Below are 20,652 nucleotides of genomic sequence, written 5' to 3'. Positions count from 1 at the left end.
TATAATACTGCCCCTATGTACAAGAATATAACTACTATAATACTGCCCCCTATGTGCAAGAATATAACTACTATAATACTGCCCCTATGTACAAGAATATAACTAGTATAATACTGCCCCCTATGTGCAAGAATATAACTACTATAATACTGCCTCCTATGTACAAGAATATAACTACTATAATACTGCCTCCTATGTACAAGAATATAACTACTATAATACTGCCCCTATGTACAAGAATATAACTACTATAATACTGCTCCCTATATACAAGAATATAACTACTATAATACTGCCCCTATGTACAAGAATATAACTACTATAATACTGCCCCCTATGTGCAAGAATATAACTACTATAATACTGCCCCTTATGTGCAAGAATATAACTACTATAATACTACCCCCTATGTACATGAATATAACTACTATAATACTGCCTCCTATGTACAAGAATATAACTACTATAATACTGCCCCTATGTACAAGAATATAACTACTATAATACTGCCCCTATGTACAAGAATATAACTACTGTAGTACTGCCCCCTATGTGCAAGAATATAACTACTATAATACTGCCCCCTATGTGCAAGAATATAACTACTATAATACGGCTCCTATGTGCAAGAATATAACTACTATAATACGGCCCCTATGTACAAGAATATAACTACTATAATACTGCCTCCTATGTACAAGAATATAACTACTATAATACTGCTCCCTATATACAAGAATATAACTACTATAATACTGCCCCCTATGTGCAAGAATATAACTACTATAATACTGCCCCCTATGTGCAAGAATATAACTACTATAATACTGCCCCCATGTACAAGAATATAACTACTATAATACGGCCCCTATGTACAGTAATATAACTACTATAATACTGCCCCAGGTACGAGAATATAACTACTATAATACTGCCCCTATGTACAAGAATATAACTACTATAATACTGCCCCTTTGTACAAGAATATAACTACTATAATACTGCTCCTATGTACAAGAATATAACTACTATAATACTGCTCCCTACGTACAAGAATATAACTACTATACTACTGCTCCCTATGTACAAGAATATAACTACTATAATACTGCTCCTATGTACAAGAATATAACTACTATAATACTGCTCCCTACGTACAAGAATATAACTACTATACTACTGCTCCCTATGTACAAGAATATAACTACTATAATACTGCTCCTATGTACAAGAATATTACTACTATAATACTGCCCCCTATGTACAAGAATAGAACTACTATAATACTGCCCCCTATGTACAAGAATAGAACTACTATAATACTGCCCCCTATGTACAAGAATAGAACTACTATAATACTGCCCCCTATGTACAAGAATAGAACTACTATAATACTGCCCCCTATGTACAAGAATAGAACTACTATAATACTGCCCCTATGTTCAACAATATAACTACTATAATACTGCCCCCTATGTGCAAGAATATAACTACTATAATACTGCTCCTATGTCCAAGAATATAACTACTATAATACTGCTCCTATGTCCAAGAATATAACTACTATAATACTGCTCCTATGTACAAGAATATAACTACTATAATACTGCCCCCTATGTACAAGAATAGAACTACTATAATACTGCCCCTATGTTCAAGAATATAACTACTATAATACTGCCCCCTATGTGCAAGAATATAACTACTATAATACTGCCCCCTATGTGCAAGAATATAACTACTATAATACTGCTCCTATGTCCAAGAATATAACTACTATAATACTGCTCCTATGTACAAGAATATAACTACTATAATACTGCTCCTATGTACAAGAATATAACTACTATAATACTGCTCCTATGTACAAGAATATAACTACTATAATACGGCCCCTATGTACAGTAATATAACTACTATAATACTGCCCCAGGTACGAGAATATAACTACTATAATACTGCCCCTATGTACAAGAATATAACTACTATAATACTGCCCCTTTGTACAAGAATATAACTACTATAATACTGCTCCTATGTACAAGAATATAACTACTATAATACTGCTCCCTACGTACAAGAATATAACTACTATACTACTGCTCCCTATGTACAAGAATATAACTACTATAATACTGCTCCTATGTACAAGAATATAACTACTATAATACTGCCCCTATGTACAAGAATATTACTACTATAATACTGCCCCCTATGTACAAGAATAGAACTACTATAATACTGCCCCCTATGTACAAGAATAGAACTACTATAATACTGCCCCCTATGTACAAGAATAGAACTACTATAATACTGCCCCCTATGTACAAGAATAGAACTACTATAATACTGCCCCTATGTTCAACAATATAACTACTATAATACTGCCCCCTATGTGCAAGAATATAACTACTATAATACTGCTCCTATGTCCAAGAATATAACTACTATAATACTGCTCCTATGTACAAGAATATAACTACTATAATACTGCCCCCTATGTTCAAGAATAGAACTACTATAATACTGCCCCTATGTTCAAGAATATAACTACTATAATACTGCCCCCTATGTGCAAGAATATAACTACTATAATACTGCCCCCTATGTACAAGAATATAACTACTATAATACTGACCCTATGTACAAGAATATAACTACTATAATATTTGCTCTTTTCCTCTTGGCCCTCTTCGCCTCCCCCCCCTCTTGGCGCTCCTCGCCTCCCCCCCCCCCTCTTGGCGCTCTTCGCCTCCCCCCCCCCTCTTGGCGCTCTTCGCCTCCCCCCCCCTCTTGGCGCTCTTCGCCTCCCCCCCCCTCTTGGCGCTCTTGGCCTTCCCCTCTTGGCGCTCTTGGCCTTCCCCTCTTGGCGCTCTTGGCCTTCCCCTCTTGGCGCTCTTGGCCTTCCCCTCTTGGCGCTCTTGGCCTTCCCCTCTTGGCGCTCTTGGCCTTCCCCTCTTGGCGCTCTTGGCCTTCCCCTCTTGGCGCTCTTGGCCTTCCCTTCTTGGCGCTCTTGGCCTTCCCCTCTTGGCGCTCTTGGCCTTCCCCTCTTGGCGCTCTTGGCCTTCCCCTCTTGGCGCTCTTGGCCTTCCCCTCTTGGCGCTCTTGGCCTTCCCCTCTTGGCGCTCTTGGCCTTCCCCTCTTGTCGCTCTTGGCCTTCCCCTCTTGGCGCTCTTGGCCTTCCCCTCTTGGCGCTCTTGGCCTTTCCCTCTTGGCGCTCTTGGCCTTCCCCTCTTGGCGCTCTTCGCCTCCCCCCCCTTCTTGGCGCTCTTCGCCTCCCCCCCCTTCTTGGCGCTCTTCGCCTCCCCCCCCTTCTTGGCGCTCTTCGCCTCCCCCCCCCTCTTGGCGCTCTTCGCCTCCCCCCCCCTCTTGGCGCTCTTCGCCTCCCCCCCCCTCTTGGCGCTCTTGGCCTCCCCCCACCTCTTGGCGCTCTTGACACCCCCCTCTTGGCACGCTTCGTCTCTCTCCCCCCCCCCCCCTTGGCGCTCTTGGCCTCCCCCTCTTGTCCCCTCTTTGCCTTCCCCCCCTTCTCAACCTCTCTGTTCCTTTTCCCATGGACACGTCGTTGTGTCTCTGGGTTTGTACCCACTGAAGTGTCCGCTGGTTTCAGTCGCCCCCAGCGCCCGGCGGTCTCGTAAGCCGGCGTTCCATCCCATAATCTTATAATTGAATCTCTGCTCATGTGACTGGTTCTACTGGTTTCTGATTATCTTTTTCTTCCACTTTAATGTAAAGTTTGTCCCGCAGCAGTAATGACATAACGAGCTGCGGCCCGGCGGGCCACTAATGACTGGGCGCACTCCGGGGGGGGGGGGGGGTCCGATCTGTGTGGTGAAGTGCTCAGCGGTAATGTGCGGTCTGCTGCCCGTCATCTGCAGACTTCTGTCCCCGGAGGGCGGACGGCATACTCTTTAGCTTTTCATACTCTTTAGCTTTTCATTCTCTTTAGCTTTTCATTCTCTTTAGCTTTTCATTCTCTTTAGCTTTTCATTCTCTTTAGCTTTTCATTCTCTTTAGCTTTTCTTTCTGATGTGGTGAGTAAAGGCTCCAATGTGCCAGAGACCTTAAAGGGGAACTCCACGTAGAGTCGTGTCTGCTATGGTCCCTACTTGTCCCCTCCGAGGTCCTTAATCGCTTCTCTTATAACTCCCTTGTTTTTGCCCGCTTTTAGGTTACTGGCCCTTTAAGAGGTAAACTATTTTGTGTCTATTTTGTATCATTTCATGTTTTTGTTATTATGTTTCCGTCTCTTTAACCCCTTGTGGTGCGCTCCCCGATACGAGTGCTTGCTTTGATGCCGTAAAGACAAATATTTTTGCCTCCTCCCTGTTGCTTTCATGCAGGGACAGTGTCGCACCCATTAATAAACCCTACGGGTGTGTCCATGCCAAAATCCGCTCGCACGTGCCTTCATTTAAGGGGGCTCTGAATTTTGTATTTTTTTTTTATCTGCCATCACCGAGTCGCATTAAATGAAATGAGTGTTTGATCGGCTCAGATCTCGATCGATCGTGGTGCTGGTAGATTGAGGTCTTCTGAAAATCAGCTGCTGCCATCTGTGGTGAAAGGTGGTACTGCAGGGAGCAGCAGATTAGTGAGTGCAGCTCTGGTGTATAATGGACAGTATTTCGGTTTCCTTCCCCCGCTGTGAATCCGCCCGCTCTTCTCCTCCGTCCTGGTCGGACCATTCTTTCTCGCGCTCCTTACAAGGTTATATTTGCACTTCATCTCGATCTTAATCCAAACACAGTTGTAAATGGGCCCCCGGGAGACCTCCGTCCTGACAGGTCCGGGCTCTTATCTCCAGGATGATCGCAGGCCTGTGTCTCCTCACAGCAGCGTGTCTGCCTGGTGCTCATCCTGAGCTCTCTGTTTCATGATTGCGGATTCTTCTCTTCCAGGACTGAGCGCCGGCAGCAGGATGATGACGGACGCCAGTGACATGTTGGCCGCCGCTCTGGAGCAGATGGACGGCATCATCGCCGGTGAGTCGCCGGCTTACATCGGGCCACCGAATAATCTGATACTAGGACCCCCGCCGAGCTCCGAAATGTGGAGCCTGTGTCCCCCCCCCCACCTAAGTCACGCATGCGCACAACCGCTCCCATGGTATGAATGGAGGGGTGGTCACACATGCGCATTACTGCTCTCATGGTATGAATGGAGGGGTGGTCACACATGCGCACAACCGCTCCCATGGAAGTGAATGGAGGGGTGGTCACACATGCGCATTACTGCTCCCATGGTATGAATGGAGGGGTGGTCACACATGCGCATTACTGCTCCCATGGTATGAATGGAGTGGTGGGAAGGTCACACATGCGCATTACTGCTCCCATGGAAGTAAATGCAGGGGTGGCCACACATGCGCATTACTGCTCCCATGGAAGTAAATGCAGGGGTGGCCACACATGCGCACAACTCCTACCATGGAAGTGAATGGAGGGGTGGTCACACATGCGCACTGCGGCTCCCATGGAAGTGAATGGAGGGGTGGTAACACATGTGCACTGCTGCTCCCATGGAAGTGAATGGAGGGGTGGTAACACATGCGCACTGAGGCTCCCATGGAAGTGAATGGAGGGGTGGTAACACATGCGCACTGCGGCTCCCATGGAAGTGAATGGAGGGGTGGTCACACATGCGCATTACTGCGCCCATGGAAGTAAATGCAGGGGTGGTCACACATGCGCACAACTCCTACCATGGAAGTGAATGGAGGGGTGGTCACACATGCGCTCTGAGGCTCCCATGGAAGTGAATGGAGGGGTGGTCACACATGCGCACTGCGGCTCCCATGGAAGTGAATGGAGGGGTGGTCACACATGCGCATTACTGCTCCCATGGAAGTAAATGGAGGGGTGGTCACACATGCGCATTACTGCTACCATGGAAGTAAATGCAGGGGTGGTCACACATGCGCATTACTGCTCCCATGGAAGTAAATGCAGGGGTGGTCACACATGCGCACAACTCCTACCATGGAAGTGAATGGAGGGGTGGTCACACATGCGCACTGCGGCTCCCATGGAAGTGAATGGAGGGGTGGTAACATGCACACTGCGGCTCCCATGGAAGTGAATGGAGGGGTGGTAACACATGCGCACTGAGACTCCCATGGAAGTGAATGGAGGGGTGGTCACACATGCGCATTACTGCGCCCATGGAAGTAAATGCAGGGGTGGTCACACATGCGCACAAGTCCTACCATGGAAGTGAATGGAGGAGTGGTCACACATGCGCACTGCGGCTCCCATGGTAGTGAATGAAGGGGTGGTAGCACATGAGCATTGCTAATCCTATGGTATGAATGGAGGGGTGGTCGCACTTGTGCATTACTGCTTCCATGGTATGAATGGAGGGGTGGTCACACATGCGCCCTGCTGCTCCCATGGTAGTGAATGAAGGGGTGGTCACACATGTGCACTGCTGCTTCCATGGTATGAAAGGAGGGGTGGTCACACACAGACACCATTGCTCCATTTACATGTGATCAGTAGGGTACCAGTGGTCGGACCCCCGCTCTTCATACGTTTACCTCCTGTTCTGTGTAGAGGTGATAACTGGCATTTGTAGGACTTCTCTTTCCTGATCTTTGAGATTTAGTGTTAGCTCACTGGTCCCGGACGAGGGATGGATGATCAGGGTGCCTGGTATTTAGGGGTGAGCCGGTGCAGTGACCGCTGCTCCGGATATTAGTCGCCCACGAGTTAATTCTGCTCTTTACAGTGGAGGTCTGCAAAGCAGAGAGCAACAGCGGGGTCATGGGACAAACGCAGAAATGACACAGAAGCGGAGTGCCAGAGCCGAGCCGGCAGCTGTGTGGTCATCTAACGGTCAGGGCGGGGTGTCAGCCTCTGGTTGTCCGTGACTTAGGTGTAGCCACCTATGATATCTCTGACACCAGGGAGCAGTAGCTGCATTAATGTGTCCTCCAGTCAGAGGGCAGCAGAGTGTATATGGAGGCGCCGTCCCTTTAATTCTTTCCTCTTCTCCCTCCCAGGCTCCAAGGCTCTAGAATACTCCAACGGCCTCTTCGACTGTCAGTCCCCGACCTCGCCCTTCATGGGCAGCCTCCGGGTATTGCACCTGATCGAGGACCTGCGGGGGATGCTGGAGATGATGGACACCGACGAGAGGGACGGGCTGAGGTGCCAGGTGCCCGACTCCACCGCAGAGGTCCTGGCCGAATGGCTGCAGAGTCAGATGCTGGTAAGAGGCCCTCACCAAAAAAGAAAAAAAAAAAAAATCTCCTCGGGGGCGGTGTTGATACATCGGAAGGGTTAGAGAATAGTCCACTGCAGCACAGAGGATTTCAGGATCGATGCGTTTTGTACTAATGTGCCACAGAGACTGACCAGTCCCCGCAACGATGGACAAGACTTGCATGGGGCCGGTGTCTTGAGACGTGTCCAGGAGGAGAAGCAGTTATCCCAGCAGCACAAAGTATTTCAGGAGAGGCCGCCTTTATTATGAGAATGTATAGAAGCTCTGGTGACCTCCCCACTATCAGTTTCCCCCCCCTCCCTCGTCTGTGCTGTCCTGAGATAATCTGCAGACAAGCTGCGGCACGCCGTACTCGCGCAGTGTGAATATTCCTCCCCCCCCCCCCCCCCCCCACTTGTCTTCTCTCGACTCCTGAAAATCGAGAGCAGACGAAGCCTTTATAGTGGATGTATAATATTGCATAGAGGCCATTTAAATAGTTTCTGTCCCTGTCCAGTGTGGACAGTAGGAGAACTTGGCTTTTTCCTTTTGTAAGGGATGTCTCTTTTTTGCATATATTTCTGTTTTGGAGTAAGGTTCCCTATACATGATTGGCTGACACAGGAGGATAACGCTCTGCGGGGGTGGAGCAAAGACAAGGCGGCTGCCTAGGGCAGCTTGAAAAAAATGTCTTCCTGCAAACAACTGGGAACCTCTTGATAAAGGGGCATTTTGCTGATGCCTCCAAAACCTTTCTTGACATCTAATCATTCAGGGGTGTGGAGTCTGTGTTTAGAGGGAAGTGGTTTATTAAGCTCTGCAGGGGCGGGGCTAAGGCTAGTTTCACACTAGCATATTTTACATGCAGCGCATGGCGCAGCTAAGGCCCGCCCCGTCCGGTCATCTCCTCCTACTATCGCACGCGGCCGCATGCGATCTGCGCACCCTATCTTTAGCATAGGGTGCGCTGGCCGTGCGCTAGTAGGATTTTTGCGTGCGCTGGCCGTGCGCTAGTAGGATTTTTGCGTGCGCTGCGCACTTTTGAAGGTGCGCCGGACGCACCATGTTGCATTTTGGCGCGCTCGGCGCACCTTAAAAAGTGCGCAGCGCACGCAAAAATCATACTAGCGCACAGTCTGCGCACCCTATGCTAAAGATAGGGTGCGCAGATCGCATGCGGCCGTGTGCGATAGTAGGAGGAGATGAGCGGGCAGGGGGCGGGGCTTAGCGGCGCCGTGCGCTGCATGTAAAATACGCTAGTGTGAAACTAGCCTAAGACAGCTCTTTAAAAAAAAAAAAAAATTTGCTTGCAGATATCTGGGAGCCTCTTGATAAGAGGACATCTCACTGATGCCTCCAAAATCTTCATGAAACTAGGCCTCAACATCTAATGTTTTCTAGGGGTGTGGAGACCGGTTTCAGAGGGCAGTGATTTGTTAATCACGCTCTTCAGGGGTGGGGGTAGGATATTTTTTTTTTTAATTTACAAGCGAACATCTGGGAGGCTCTTGACAAAAGGACATCTCACTGATGCCTCCAAAATCTTCATGAAAGGACATCTCGCTGATGCCTCTGGAATCTCAATGAAACAAAGCCCCAACATCAGGTGGGCGGAGACTAGTTTTAAAAGGAAGTGACTTGTTAATTATGCTCCTCAGGGGCAGGGTAAGGAAAGCTTTAGCACAAAAAGTTGTTATACCTGTGAACATCTGGGACGCTGCTGAAAAAGGGACACCTTGGTGATCACAGCAAACCTCTGACTTGGCCATGCGGTCAAGGTAGAGACTTGGAGGGGCGTGGCTTGTTAAAAGTGGGTGTGGTTTGAGAGAACAGCAAAAGCACAGTAAACCTTGGAAAATATTTGGGGATCAAAGCTGAGGGAATGGAACACTTAGGCAGTTTGTGCCATCACTGACTGTGGGTGACCGGTTGACCCGGTGAGAAGTAATCTGGCCAGTTCTATGGGTCAGACAGCTACTTCCTGTGCTATCATCCTGGCCTCATGGTGTTCAGTTTCTGGCTCCCCTGTTTACAGGGCGCCTCTTATCTCCTTTTTTAAAGGGCCAGTCACCTGTGAAAACGTACGTCAGCAAAAGACGCCACAAGCTCTTCAGAAGTTCATTGTCACGTTTGCGCTGAGTGTTTTATGATCTCCTTGCTTTGTGTTTGATGGAGATGAGTCACAAAGGTCTCGGTTAATGAATGGTGTCGGGGAAAAGAGGTAGATGTGACTCCATAATCTCAGACCTGGAGCGGCTGCCGGGAGCACAACATCAACGGGTCATAGCTCAGCCCCTCACCTGTCCGGGGTGGACGTCCACAGATCCTTCCGATGTGATGTCTGGAGACGCCTTGGGACCAATTTATTGGGAGTACACAGGGGTCCTTTAAGTCATTGGCCCTGGTGGGCTGCAACTTGAGTCATCTGTGGCCGGAGGAGCTCTAACCCCCGGGGCCCGGCGCCATCCTCTGCTCGTCTCCTGGATGGGATACTTCCCATGTGGCCTTTAGAACGTAGGAGCACAGAGTAAGGATTGTGGTAACGTCGTCTCTCAAGTACGTCGTCTGCAGATTGTGTGTAATAGTTGTTTTTTTTTTACCTTATAGTTGTTGTTTTTTTTTATTCACTTTTTGAAGTTTTTTTTTTTCTGTGTATTTTGATTCCAGGATGACCAATGTAAAACTTTTTGTAACGTCTGTTAAATCCGTAGATTATTATTATTCAGATTGTTTTTTTTTTTTTATAGCTTTTTTCTTTAAATTTTGCAGCTTTTATTTTTACATTTTTGTAGTATATTTCTTTTATTTTAGCTTAATTTTTTTTCTTCACTTTTTGAGATTCTTTTTGTAGCTTTTTTTCTTAGAATTTTGTAGCTTTTGTTTATACATTTGTGTAGTTTTACTTTTTTCCCTCTAAATTTACATTTTTGTTTTACCTTTTGTCTGGTTTTCACTTTGTATTTTTTGTTTTTTTTATTTTTTTTTGAGGCACATGTAGTATTTTGATGCTCCTTTTTTTATAGATTTTGACCATAATCGGATGGCAAGTCCTCATAATCGTATTATTCAAGTACGACGGATGTTAAGAGCTTCGAGCAAATTTTTGTCTTTTTTTTTTTTCCAGGTGGTTGATATATATATTTATGCTCCCGATATTTTCCTGGCCAGAATCCCCCCAACCCTTTTCCCCCGTCCCGTGATTTTGCTTATGGACGCCTTGAATCTGTTATTTCCGGGTGACGGCCCCGTGGGTTTGGGGTAGCGGCGGCCCGTTACAGGTGGTGGCTGACAGATGGGTTCTGTGCGTTCCTGGCAGGGAGGCTGCTGAGCTCGGCGAGTATTTGGCGTCTCTGTACGTGACGTGTATAATGGACTCCACTCCAGAGCCGCTTCTGTTCGCGTCCTTGAAAAATTTAATTTCGTGGCGGTTTTTAAGTTGCGGCCAAATAAATCTTCATTATTATTATTTCTGATCTCCAGCTCCGCGTTTGTGGCGGAGACATCTTGATCTGATCGGCGGCGCCCCCGAGTGGCTTGTGTGGGCCGCTGTAGATATTATCGCCCTTTTACGTGGATTTTTTTTTTCCCGCTTCCGACCTCTTAAAGGAGTTTTATAGGCATGCGACAAGTGCCTTCACTTTCATCTTCCTCCCATAAAAGGCGACCACTACCCATTTACTGGCTTTCCGAGCGTCACACCCCGCAGCGCCGGCGTCGGATTATAGGCTTCGCCGTGCGTTATATTGTCGTCGTCGTCGTTCCCCCCCCCCCCCCGCTCCATTCAGCAACCAATCAGAGCTTGGCTCTTATTTTGTAACAACCCTGTCCAAAATGAAAGCCTCAATCTCATTGGCTGCCTATAACGACGGCTGCTTGAAGCAGATCATTTTTTCAATTAGCTCTATGGAAAACGAAAGCAGCGACTTGATTGGTTGCCACGGGCAGCTGCTCCAATCTGATTACTGCTTTCATTTAACTAGAACCTTCTAAAAATGAGAGCTGAGATTTGATTGGTTGGGATGGGAAACTGCTCCAATCAGGATGCAACTTTCATTTTCCATAGGATTGATGGATATTAAATGGCAGTGACCAGCTTATTGGTTGCTAGGGGCAACGGCGCCATTATTTCCCCCCCCCCCCAGCTTTAATGAAACGCTGACATCCCTCGTATGTTTTTATACAAGAGACGAAGGCAGTGATAAGGACGACGAGGAGTTAAAGGGGCGGCCATAAGTTGTTGTTTACGGTCTCCTGGTGTCTTGCAGGTTAATGGCCACATCACCGGCACCAGCGACATCTACCAGGAGCGGCTGTCCCGTCTGGAGAATGACAAGGAGTCTCTAGTGCTGCAGGTGCTGTATCTGTGGACATGGTGGCTCTTAAAGGGCCGGTGTCCACTTTAATTACAGGCATGGATTATACACACAGGACGGCGGCTCAAGTCACCGCAACATCTCAGGATCTCGACTTGCACAAGGATTTTCCCAGCATGCATTTCTCTTTCTCTGACCTGAATATTTGAAGGGCGTCATGGCGCCAATAAAAGTTTATGATTTTTTTTTTTATTACTTTACAGGTGAGCGTCCTGACCGACCAGGTGGAGGCACAAGGGGAGAAAATCCGGGACCTGGAATTTTGCCTGGAAGAACACAGAGAGAAGCTGAATGCAACCGAGGAGATGTTACAGCAGGTGAGAGGGCGCCCCCCGGTGGCCGTGTAGATGTGGCTCCCAACTAATTATATAATCCGCATTAATCTGGAGGCTATTATATACACACAACAAACGTAGAGGATGATACTGGTTGTCTTCCCAGTGACCTAGAAAACTTTCACCGAACTTTTAGATTTGGCTCAAGATGTATTTACAGCAAAGATAATTGAGTGCCAAGATGAGAGGAAGTCCTGTATTATACCCCAGAGCTGCACTCACTATTCTGCTGGTGCAGTCACTGTGTACATACATTACATTACTGATCCTGAGTTACATCCTGTATTATACCCCAGAGCTGCGCTCACTATTCTGCTGGTGCAGTCACTGTGTACATACATTACATTACTGATCCTGAGTTATATCCTGTATTATACCCCAGAGCTTCACTCACTATTCTGCTGGTGCAGTCACTGTGTACATACATTACATTACTGATCCTGAGTTATATCCTGTATTATACCCCAGAGCTTCACTCACTATTCTGCTGGTGCAGTCACTGTGTACATACATTACATTACTGATCCTGAGTTATATCCTGTATTATACCCCAGAGCTGCGCTCACTATTCTGCTGGTGTAGTCACTGTGTACATACATTACATTACTGATCCTGAGTTATATCCTGTATTATACCCCAGAGCTTCACTCACTATTCTGCTGGTGCAGTCACTGTGTACATACATTACATTACTGATCCTGAGTTATATCCTGTATTATACCCCAAAGCTGCGCTCACTATTCTGCTGGTGCAGTCACTGTGTACATACATTACATTACTGATCCTGAGTTACATCCTGTATTATACCCCAGAGCTGCACTCACTATTCTGCTGGTGCAGTCACTGTGTACATACATTACATTACTGATCCTGAGTTACATCCTGTATTATACTCCAGAGCTGCACTCACTATTCTGCTGGTGCAGTCACTGTGTACATACATTACATTACTGATCCTGAGTTACCTCCTGTATTATACTCCAGAGCTGCACTCACTATTCTGCTGGTGCAGTCACTGTGTACATACATTACTGATCCTGAGTTACATCCTGTATTATACTCCAGAGCTGCACTCACTATTCTGCTGGAGCAGTCACTGAGTATATACATTACATTACTGATCCTGAGTTACCTCCTGTATTATACTCCAGAGCTGCACTCACTATTCTGCTGGTGCAGTCACTGTGTACATACATTACATTACTGATCCTGAGTTACATCCTGTATTATACTCCAGAGCTGCACTCACTATTCTGCTGGTGCAGTCACTGTGTACATACATTACATTACTGATCCTGAGTTACATCCTGTATTATACCCCAGAGCTGCACTCGCTATTCTGCTGTTTTTTTCTCCGTGTCAGGAACTAATAAGTCGGACATCACTGGAAACGCAGAAGTTGGACTTGATGGCTGAGATTTCCACTCTGAAACTGAAGTTGACGTCGGTGGAAAAAGAAAGGATTGATCATGAGGATCGATACAAGGACACAGAGGTGAGCGGAACAGCCAGCACTGAGCGCATGCTGGGAGTTGTAGTTGTATCATAGTTTAGAGCAGCCCATTCCCAGTCTGATCTGGTGGGACCAGTACAGGAGCGTTAATGGCGTCCTTGTCAGTCAGCGTTCCCCGGGCAGCTGTTTCTCGTTGCTCTCTTCTGTCCTCCTGACTTTTCCCCCTCCTCCTGACTCTTTCCCCTTCCTCCTGACTCTTTCCCCTCTTCCTCCTGACTCTTTCCCCTCTTCCTCCTGACTCTTTCCCCTCTTCCTCCTGACTCTTTCCCCTCTTCCTCCTGACTCTTTCCCCTCTTCCTCCTGACCCTTTCCCCTCTCCCTCCTGACTCTTTCCCCTCTCCCTCCTGACTCTTTCCCCTCTCCCTCCTGACTCTTTCCCCTCTCCCTCCTGACTCTTTCCCCTCTCCCTCCTGACTCTTTCCCCTCTCCCTCCTGACTCTTTCCCCTCTCCCTCCTGACTCTTTCCCCTCTCCCTCCTGACTCTTTCCCCTCTCCCTCCTGACTCTTTCCCCTCTCCCTCCTGACTCTTTCCCCTCTCCCTCCTGACTCTTTCCCCTCTCCCTCCTGACTCTTTCCCCTCTCCCTCCTGACTCTTTCCCCTCTCCCTCCTGACTCTTTCCCCTCTCCCTCCTGACTCTTTCCCCTCTCCCTCCTGACTCTTTCCCCTCTCCCTCCTGACTCTTTCCCCTCTCCCTCCTGACTCTTTCCCCTCTCCCTCCTGACTCTTTCCCCTCTCCCTCTTGACTCTTTCCCCTCTCCCTCTTGACTCTTTCCCCTCTCCCTCCTGACTCTCCCTTCTCCCTCCTGACTCTTTCCCCTCTCCCTCCTGACTCTTTCCCCTCTCCCTCCTGACTCTTTCCCCTCTCCCTCCTGACTCTTTCCCCTCTCCCTCTTGACTCTCCCTTCTCCCTCCTGACTCTTTCCCCTCTTCCTCCTGACTCTTTCCCCTCTTCCTCCAGTCTCTACATAAGGTGATAGCGGAGTTGAGGCAGCAGATGGAGAAATTGGAGGTTGAGTTGGCGTTATTTCAAGAAAAGCGGTTACAGTACGGCGACCAAGAGGTGACTGTGCGAGTCAGAGTGCAGCCTGGTGCCGGCCGGTGGGACGATGGGGTGTGAATTGATCCCACTGCATGGTGCACTGTGTGCGGCCCTAGACGATACTTCCATAGTGCACGTCTGATGCTTGGTTACCTCTGCACGTCCGCCCCTCCGCGCTCAGAAAGTAACCTGACATACTGTGTGTGCGCGGTGCAGGCCCTGACACACTGCAGCCGATCTCCCCCTATAGTGTGTGTTATACGGAGACGCCACCCAGCAGGTGACCCCCTACTGTGGAGGCTGTAATGGAGAAGGACCAGCATGATGTAACTAGTGTGAGACGATGGGAGTTGTTATACAGCAGGATGCTAGGAGTCACTGACGTCTCTCCTCCTCTCTCCAGGGTTTGGTGCAGGAGATGAATGAACTGCGGCTGCGAGTGGTGGAAATGGAGAATGAGCGCACACAGTATGAGAAGAAGCTGAAGTCCACTAAGGTATGGACCAGAGAGCGCCGCTGTGCACCGTATATGGGGGGTGATATCACTGAGAATGTCTCCTATACATCACTAGTGATCGGCGGTGACATCACTGAGAATGTCTCCTATCCATCACTAGTGATCAGAGGTGACCTCTCTGAGAATGCCTCCTATCCATCACCAGAGATCAGAGGTGACCTCACTGACAGTGCCTCCTATCCATCACCAGAGATCAGAGGTGACATCACTGAGAATGTCTCCTATCCATCACCAGAGATCAGAGGTGACATCACTGAGAATGTCTCCTATCCATCACTAGAGATCAGAGGTGACATCACTGAGAATGCCTCCTATCCATCACTAGAGATTAGAGGTGACATCACTGAGAATGTCTCCTATCCATCACTAGAGATCAGAGGTGACATCACTGAGAATGTCTCCTATCCATCACCAGAGATCAGAGGTGACATCACTGAGAATGTCTCCTATCCATCACTAGAGATCAGAGGTGACATCACTGAGAATGCCTCCTATCCATCACTAGAGATTAGAGGTGACATCACTGAGAATGTCTCCTATCCATCACTAGAGATCAGAGGTGACATCACTGAGAATGTCCCCTATCCATCACCAGAGATCAGAGGTGACATCACTGAGAATGCCTCCTATCCATCACTAGAGATCAGAGGTGACATCACTGAGAATGTCTCCTATCCATCACCAGAGATCAGAGGTGACATCACTGAGAATGTCTCCTATCCATCACTAGAGATCAGAGGTGACATCACTGAGAATGCCTCCTATCCATCACCAGAGATCAGAGGTGACATCACTGAGAATGTCTCCTATCCATCACTAGAGATCAGAGGTGACATCACTGAGAATGTCTCCTATCCATCACCAGAGATCAGAGGTGACATCACTGAGAATGTCTCCTATCCATCACCAGAGATCAGAGGTGACATCACTGAGAATGTCTCCTATCCATCACTAGAGATCAGAGGTGACATCACTGAGAATGTCTCCTATCCATCACTAGAGATCAGAGGTGACATCACTGAGAATGTCTCCTATCCATCACCAGAGATCAGAGGTGACATCACTGAGAATGTCTCCTATCCATCACTAGAGATCAGAGGTGACATCACTGAGAATGTCTCCTATCCATCACCAGAGATCAGAGGTGACATCACTGAGAATGTCTCCTATCCATCACCAGAGATCAGAGGTGACATCACTGAGAATGTCTCCTATCCATCACTAGAGATCAGAGGTGACATCACTGAGAATGTCTCCTATCCATCACCAGAGATTAGCGGTGACATCACTGAGAATGTCTCATATCCATCACCAGTGATCGGCGGTGACCTCACTGAGGATGCCGCCCTTAGTAGAATGATGGGCAGTGCGTTGCGGTATGTTTCTGTGTGTGCCATGGGCCCGTTCCGCTCGGATTGTATCCAGCTTCTCTCTGTTCTATCTGTTATCAGTCTTTAATGGCCAAGCTTTCTAGTATGAAAATCAAGGTGGGTCAGGCGCACTATGAAAAACAGCGGGTGGAGCACAAGTACCAAACGTTAAAGGTGTGGTAGCATTACCCTCCTACCCCCGGTATTGTGACTTTGCCGTGTGCTCTTCCAGGCATGATTGATTGTTGTGCAGTGACGTCCTAGCGCCACCTGGCGGCGCTGTCCATTTCCCTGCTCGCATATTTACCATCTTACTTATGTTTGGGGGTGGTGGGCATGGGTGGTCATCCCTTTACCTGCTGTGTGGCATCATGTGACCATTCTCCTTCGCATGCTGCTTTGGTGTGAACATTTTGTTTTCTTAAAGTGGAAGCGCAGCACTGGAAAATCAGTAAACTCTTAAGCCCCTCCTACCCCATGGTCACATATTTTTTTACGTCTGAGGGCGGGGTTTATCTCGAGATTGGCGTGTTAGATAATAAAAACTCGTTTTGTGTGGGGATTTTTTTGCCCTTTTAGTATCAGTTTTTGGTGTTTTTTTGCTCCTTCTACATACAGAGCTGCCCTCCTGATTCTGCTTTAGTGTAGCTCCGCCCCTGTCTGTACCTTGTGACCTAGCAGCAGAGCTCCCACAATGCACTGCTCTTCTGTAGCAGAAAATAGGCAGAATTGTGAATAAAGCTCTTGGATGTGAAAAGAGAAGAAAACCTCAAAAATGACATCAACATAAAAAAAAATCCGAATTTCAGATTTAGACCAATATTTTCCTGTAAATTTTAATTTGAGGTTGTTGAAAAAAAAGAAATTGTGCAGAATATTCCTGTGACTCCGACTGTCAATTTTCAGGATGAACTAGACATGTTAAAGGAAGAACTGGAGCTGAAGGAGGCGGATATTAGGAAGCTGCAAGAGAATGTTGACTCCCCACTGGTGACGCCAAGAGGGGCCACAGACAGAGGTGAGGGCCACACGGTGATCAAGGCGGAATCGCTTACGGTGCTTTCACATTATCATGTATCTCTGTATACATGGAGCTCCCCCTAGTGGTGGCTGCAGACAGGCTCTTATGTATCTCTGTACACAGGGAGCTCCCCCTAGTGGTGGCTGCAGACAGGATCTTATGTATCTCTGTATACAGGGAGCTCCCCCTAGTGGTGGCTGCAGACAGGATCTTATCATGTATCTCTGTACACAGGGAGCTCCCCCTAGTGGTGGCTGCAGACAGGATCTTATCATGTATCTCTGTATACAGGGAGCTCCCCCTAGTGGTAGCTGCAGACAGGATCTTATCATGTATCTCTATACTGGGAGCTTCCCCTAGTGGTGGCTGCAGACAGGATCTTATGTATCTCTGTATACAGGGAGCTTCCCCTAGTGGTGGCTGCAGACAGGATCTTATCATGTATCTCTGTATACAGGGAGCTCCCCCTAGTGGTGGCTGCAGACAGGAGCTTATCATGTATCTCTGTATACAGGGAGCTCCCCCTAGTGGTGGCTGCTTACAGGATCTTATTATGTGTGTCTGTATACAGGGAGCTCCCCCTAGTGGTGGCTGCAGACAGGATCTTATCACGTATTTCTGTATACAGGGACCTCCCCCTGGTGGTGGCTGCAGACCGGATCTTATCATGTATCTCTGTATACAGGGAGCTCCCCTTAGTGGTGGCTGCAGACAGGAGCTTATCATGTATCTCTGTATACAGGGAGCTCCCCCTAGTGGTGGCTGCAGACAGGATCTTATGTATCTCTGTATACAGGTAGCTTCCCCTAGTGGTGGCTGCAGACAGGATCTTATCATGTATCTCTGTACACAGGGAGCTCCCCCTAGTGGAGGCTGCAGACAGGATCTTATCATGTATCTCTGTATACAGGGAGCTCCCCCTAGTGGTGGCTGCAGACAGGATCTTATGTATCTCTGTATGCAGGGAGCTTCCCCTAGTGGTGGCTGCAGACAGGATCTTATCATGTATCTCTGTATACAGGGAGCTCCCCCTAGTGGTGGCTGCAGACAGGATCTTATCATGTATCTCTGTATACAGGGAGCTCCCCCTAGTGGTGGCTGCAGACAGGATTCTATCATGTATCTCTGTATAGAGGGAGCTCCCCCTAGTGGTGGCTGCAGACAGGATCTTATCATGTATCTCTGTATACAGGGAGCTCCCCCTAGTGGTGGCTGCACACATGATCTTATCATGTATCTCTGTATACAGGGAGTTCTCCCTAGTGGTGGCTGCAGACAGGATCTTATCATGTATCTCTGTATACAGGGAGCTCCCCCTAGTGGTGGCTGCTTACAGGATCTTATTATGTGTGTCTGTATACAGGGAGCTCCCCCTAGTGGTGGCTGCAGACAGGATCTTATCACGTATTTCTGTATACAGGGACCTCCCCCTAGTGGTGACTGCAGACAGGATCTTATCACGTACCTCTGTATACAGGGAGCTCCCCCTAGTGGTAGCTGCAGACAGGATCTTATCATGTATCTCTGTATACAGGGAGCTCCCAATAGTGGTGACTGCAGACAAGATCTTATGTACCTCTGTATACAGGGAGCTCCCCCTAGTGGTAGCTGCAGACAGGATCTTATCATGTATCTCTGTATACAGGGAGCTCCCCCTAGTGGTAGCTGCAGACAGGATCTTATCATGTATCTCTGTATACAGGGAGCTCCCCCTAGTGGTGACTGCAGACATAATCTTATCATGTATCTCTATACAGGGAGCTTCCCCTAGTGGTGACTGCAGACAGGATCTTATCCTGTATCTCTGTATACAGGGAGCTCCCCCTAGTGGTGACCGCAGACAGGGTCTTATCATGTATCTCTGTATACAGGGAGCTTCCCCTAGTGGTGACTGCAGACAGGATCTTATCACGTACCTCTGTATACAGGGAGCTCCCCCTAGTGGTAGCTGCAAACAGGATCTTATCCTGTATCTCTGTATACAGGGAGCTCCCCCTAGTGGTGACCGCAGACAGGGTCTTATCATGTATCTCTGTATACAGGGAGCTTCCCCTAGTGGTGGCTGCAGACAGGATTCTATCATGTATCTCTGTATAGAGGGAGCTCCCCCTAGTGGTGGCTGCAGACCGGATCTTATCATGTATCTCTGTATACAGGGAGCTCCCCTTAGTGGTGGCTGCAGACAGGAGCTTATCATGTATCTCTGTATACAGGGAGCTCCCCCTAGTGGTGGCTGCAGACAGGATCTTATGTATCTCTGTATACAGGTAGCTTCCCCTAGTGGTGGCTGCAGACAGGATCTTATCATGTATCTCTGTACACAGGGAGCTCCCCCTAGTGGAGGCTGCAGACAGGATCTTATCATGTATCTCTGTATACAGGGAGCTCCCCCTAGTGGTGGCTGCAGACAGGATCTTATGTATCTCTGTATGCAGGGAGCTTCCCCTAGTGGTGGCTGCAGACAGGATCTTATCATGTATCTCTGTACACAGGGAGCTCCCCCTAGTGGAGGCTGCAGACAGGATCTTATCATGTATCTCTATACAGGTAGCTTCCCCTAGTGGTGGCTGCAGACAGGATCTTATCATGTATCTCTATACACAGGGAGCTCCCCCTAGTGGAGGCTGCAGACAGGATCTTATCATGTATCTCTGTTTACAGGGAGCTCCCCCTAGTGGTGGCTGCAGACAGGATCTTATGTATCTCTGTATACAGGGAGCTTCCCCTAGTGGTGGCTGCAGACAGGATCTTATGTATCTCTGTATACAGGGAGCTCCCCCTAGTGGTGGCTACAGACAAAATTCTATCATGTATCTCTGTATAGAGGGAGCTCCCCCTAGTGGTGGCTGCAGACCGGATCTTATCATGTATCTCTGTATACAGGGAGCTCCCCCTAGTGGTGGCTGCAGACAGGAGCTTATCATGTATCTCTGTATACAGGGAGCTCCCCCTAGTGGTAGCTGCAGACAGGATCTTATCATGTATCTCTGTATACAGGGAGCTCCCCCTAGTGGTGACTGCAGACAGTATCTTATCATGTCTCTCTGTATACAGGGAGCTCCCCCTAGTGGTGGCTGCACACAGGATCTTATCATGTATCTCTGTATACAGGGAGCTCCCCCTAGTGGTAGCTGCAGACAGGATCTTATCATGTATCTCTGTATACAGGGAGCTCCCAATAGTGGTGACTGCAGACAAGATCTTATGTACCTCTGTATACAGGGAGCTCCCCCTAGTGGTAGCTGCAGACAGGATCTTATCATGTATCTCTGTATAC

At 48.0% G+C, this 20,652-nt stretch overlaps 1 protein-coding gene across 7 annotated transcripts in view; it reads left to right on the top strand.

The window, feature by feature from the left end:
• PPFIBP1 (PPFIA binding protein 1) overlaps positions 1-20,652 on the top strand; it is an 80,468-nt gene that overhangs the window by 17,806 nt on the left and 42,010 nt on the right. For all 7 annotated transcript variants that reach the window (XM_073544281.1, XM_073544278.1, XM_073544280.1 and 4 more), the window contains exons 2-8: positions 4,902-4,985; positions 7,004-7,212; positions 11,472-11,558; positions 11,783-11,896; positions 13,278-13,409; positions 14,871-14,963; positions 17,261-17,372. In XM_073544281.1, the coding sequence (XP_073400382.1) occupies positions 4,922-4,985; positions 7,004-7,212; positions 11,472-11,558; positions 11,783-11,896; positions 13,278-13,409; positions 14,871-14,963; positions 17,261-17,372 (811 nt within the window). In that variant the 5' untranslated portion in view covers positions 4,902-4,921. The remainder of the gene's footprint in view (positions 1-4,901; positions 4,986-7,003; positions 7,213-11,471; positions 11,559-11,782; positions 11,897-13,277; positions 13,410-14,870; positions 14,964-17,260; positions 17,373-20,652) is intronic.

This window comes from Dendrobates tinctorius, unplaced genomic scaffold, assembly GCF_039654945.1.
Source record: "Dendrobates tinctorius isolate UK_male_01 unplaced genomic scaffold, ASM3965494v1 ptg000136l, whole genome shotgun sequence".
In the NCBI taxonomy this organism is placed as follows: Eukaryota; Metazoa; Chordata; class Amphibia; order Anura; family Dendrobatidae; genus Dendrobates; species Dendrobates tinctorius.
The sequence above is the reverse complement of the archived record's forward strand: the minus strand, read 5'-3'. Positions and strand labels throughout refer to the sequence as shown.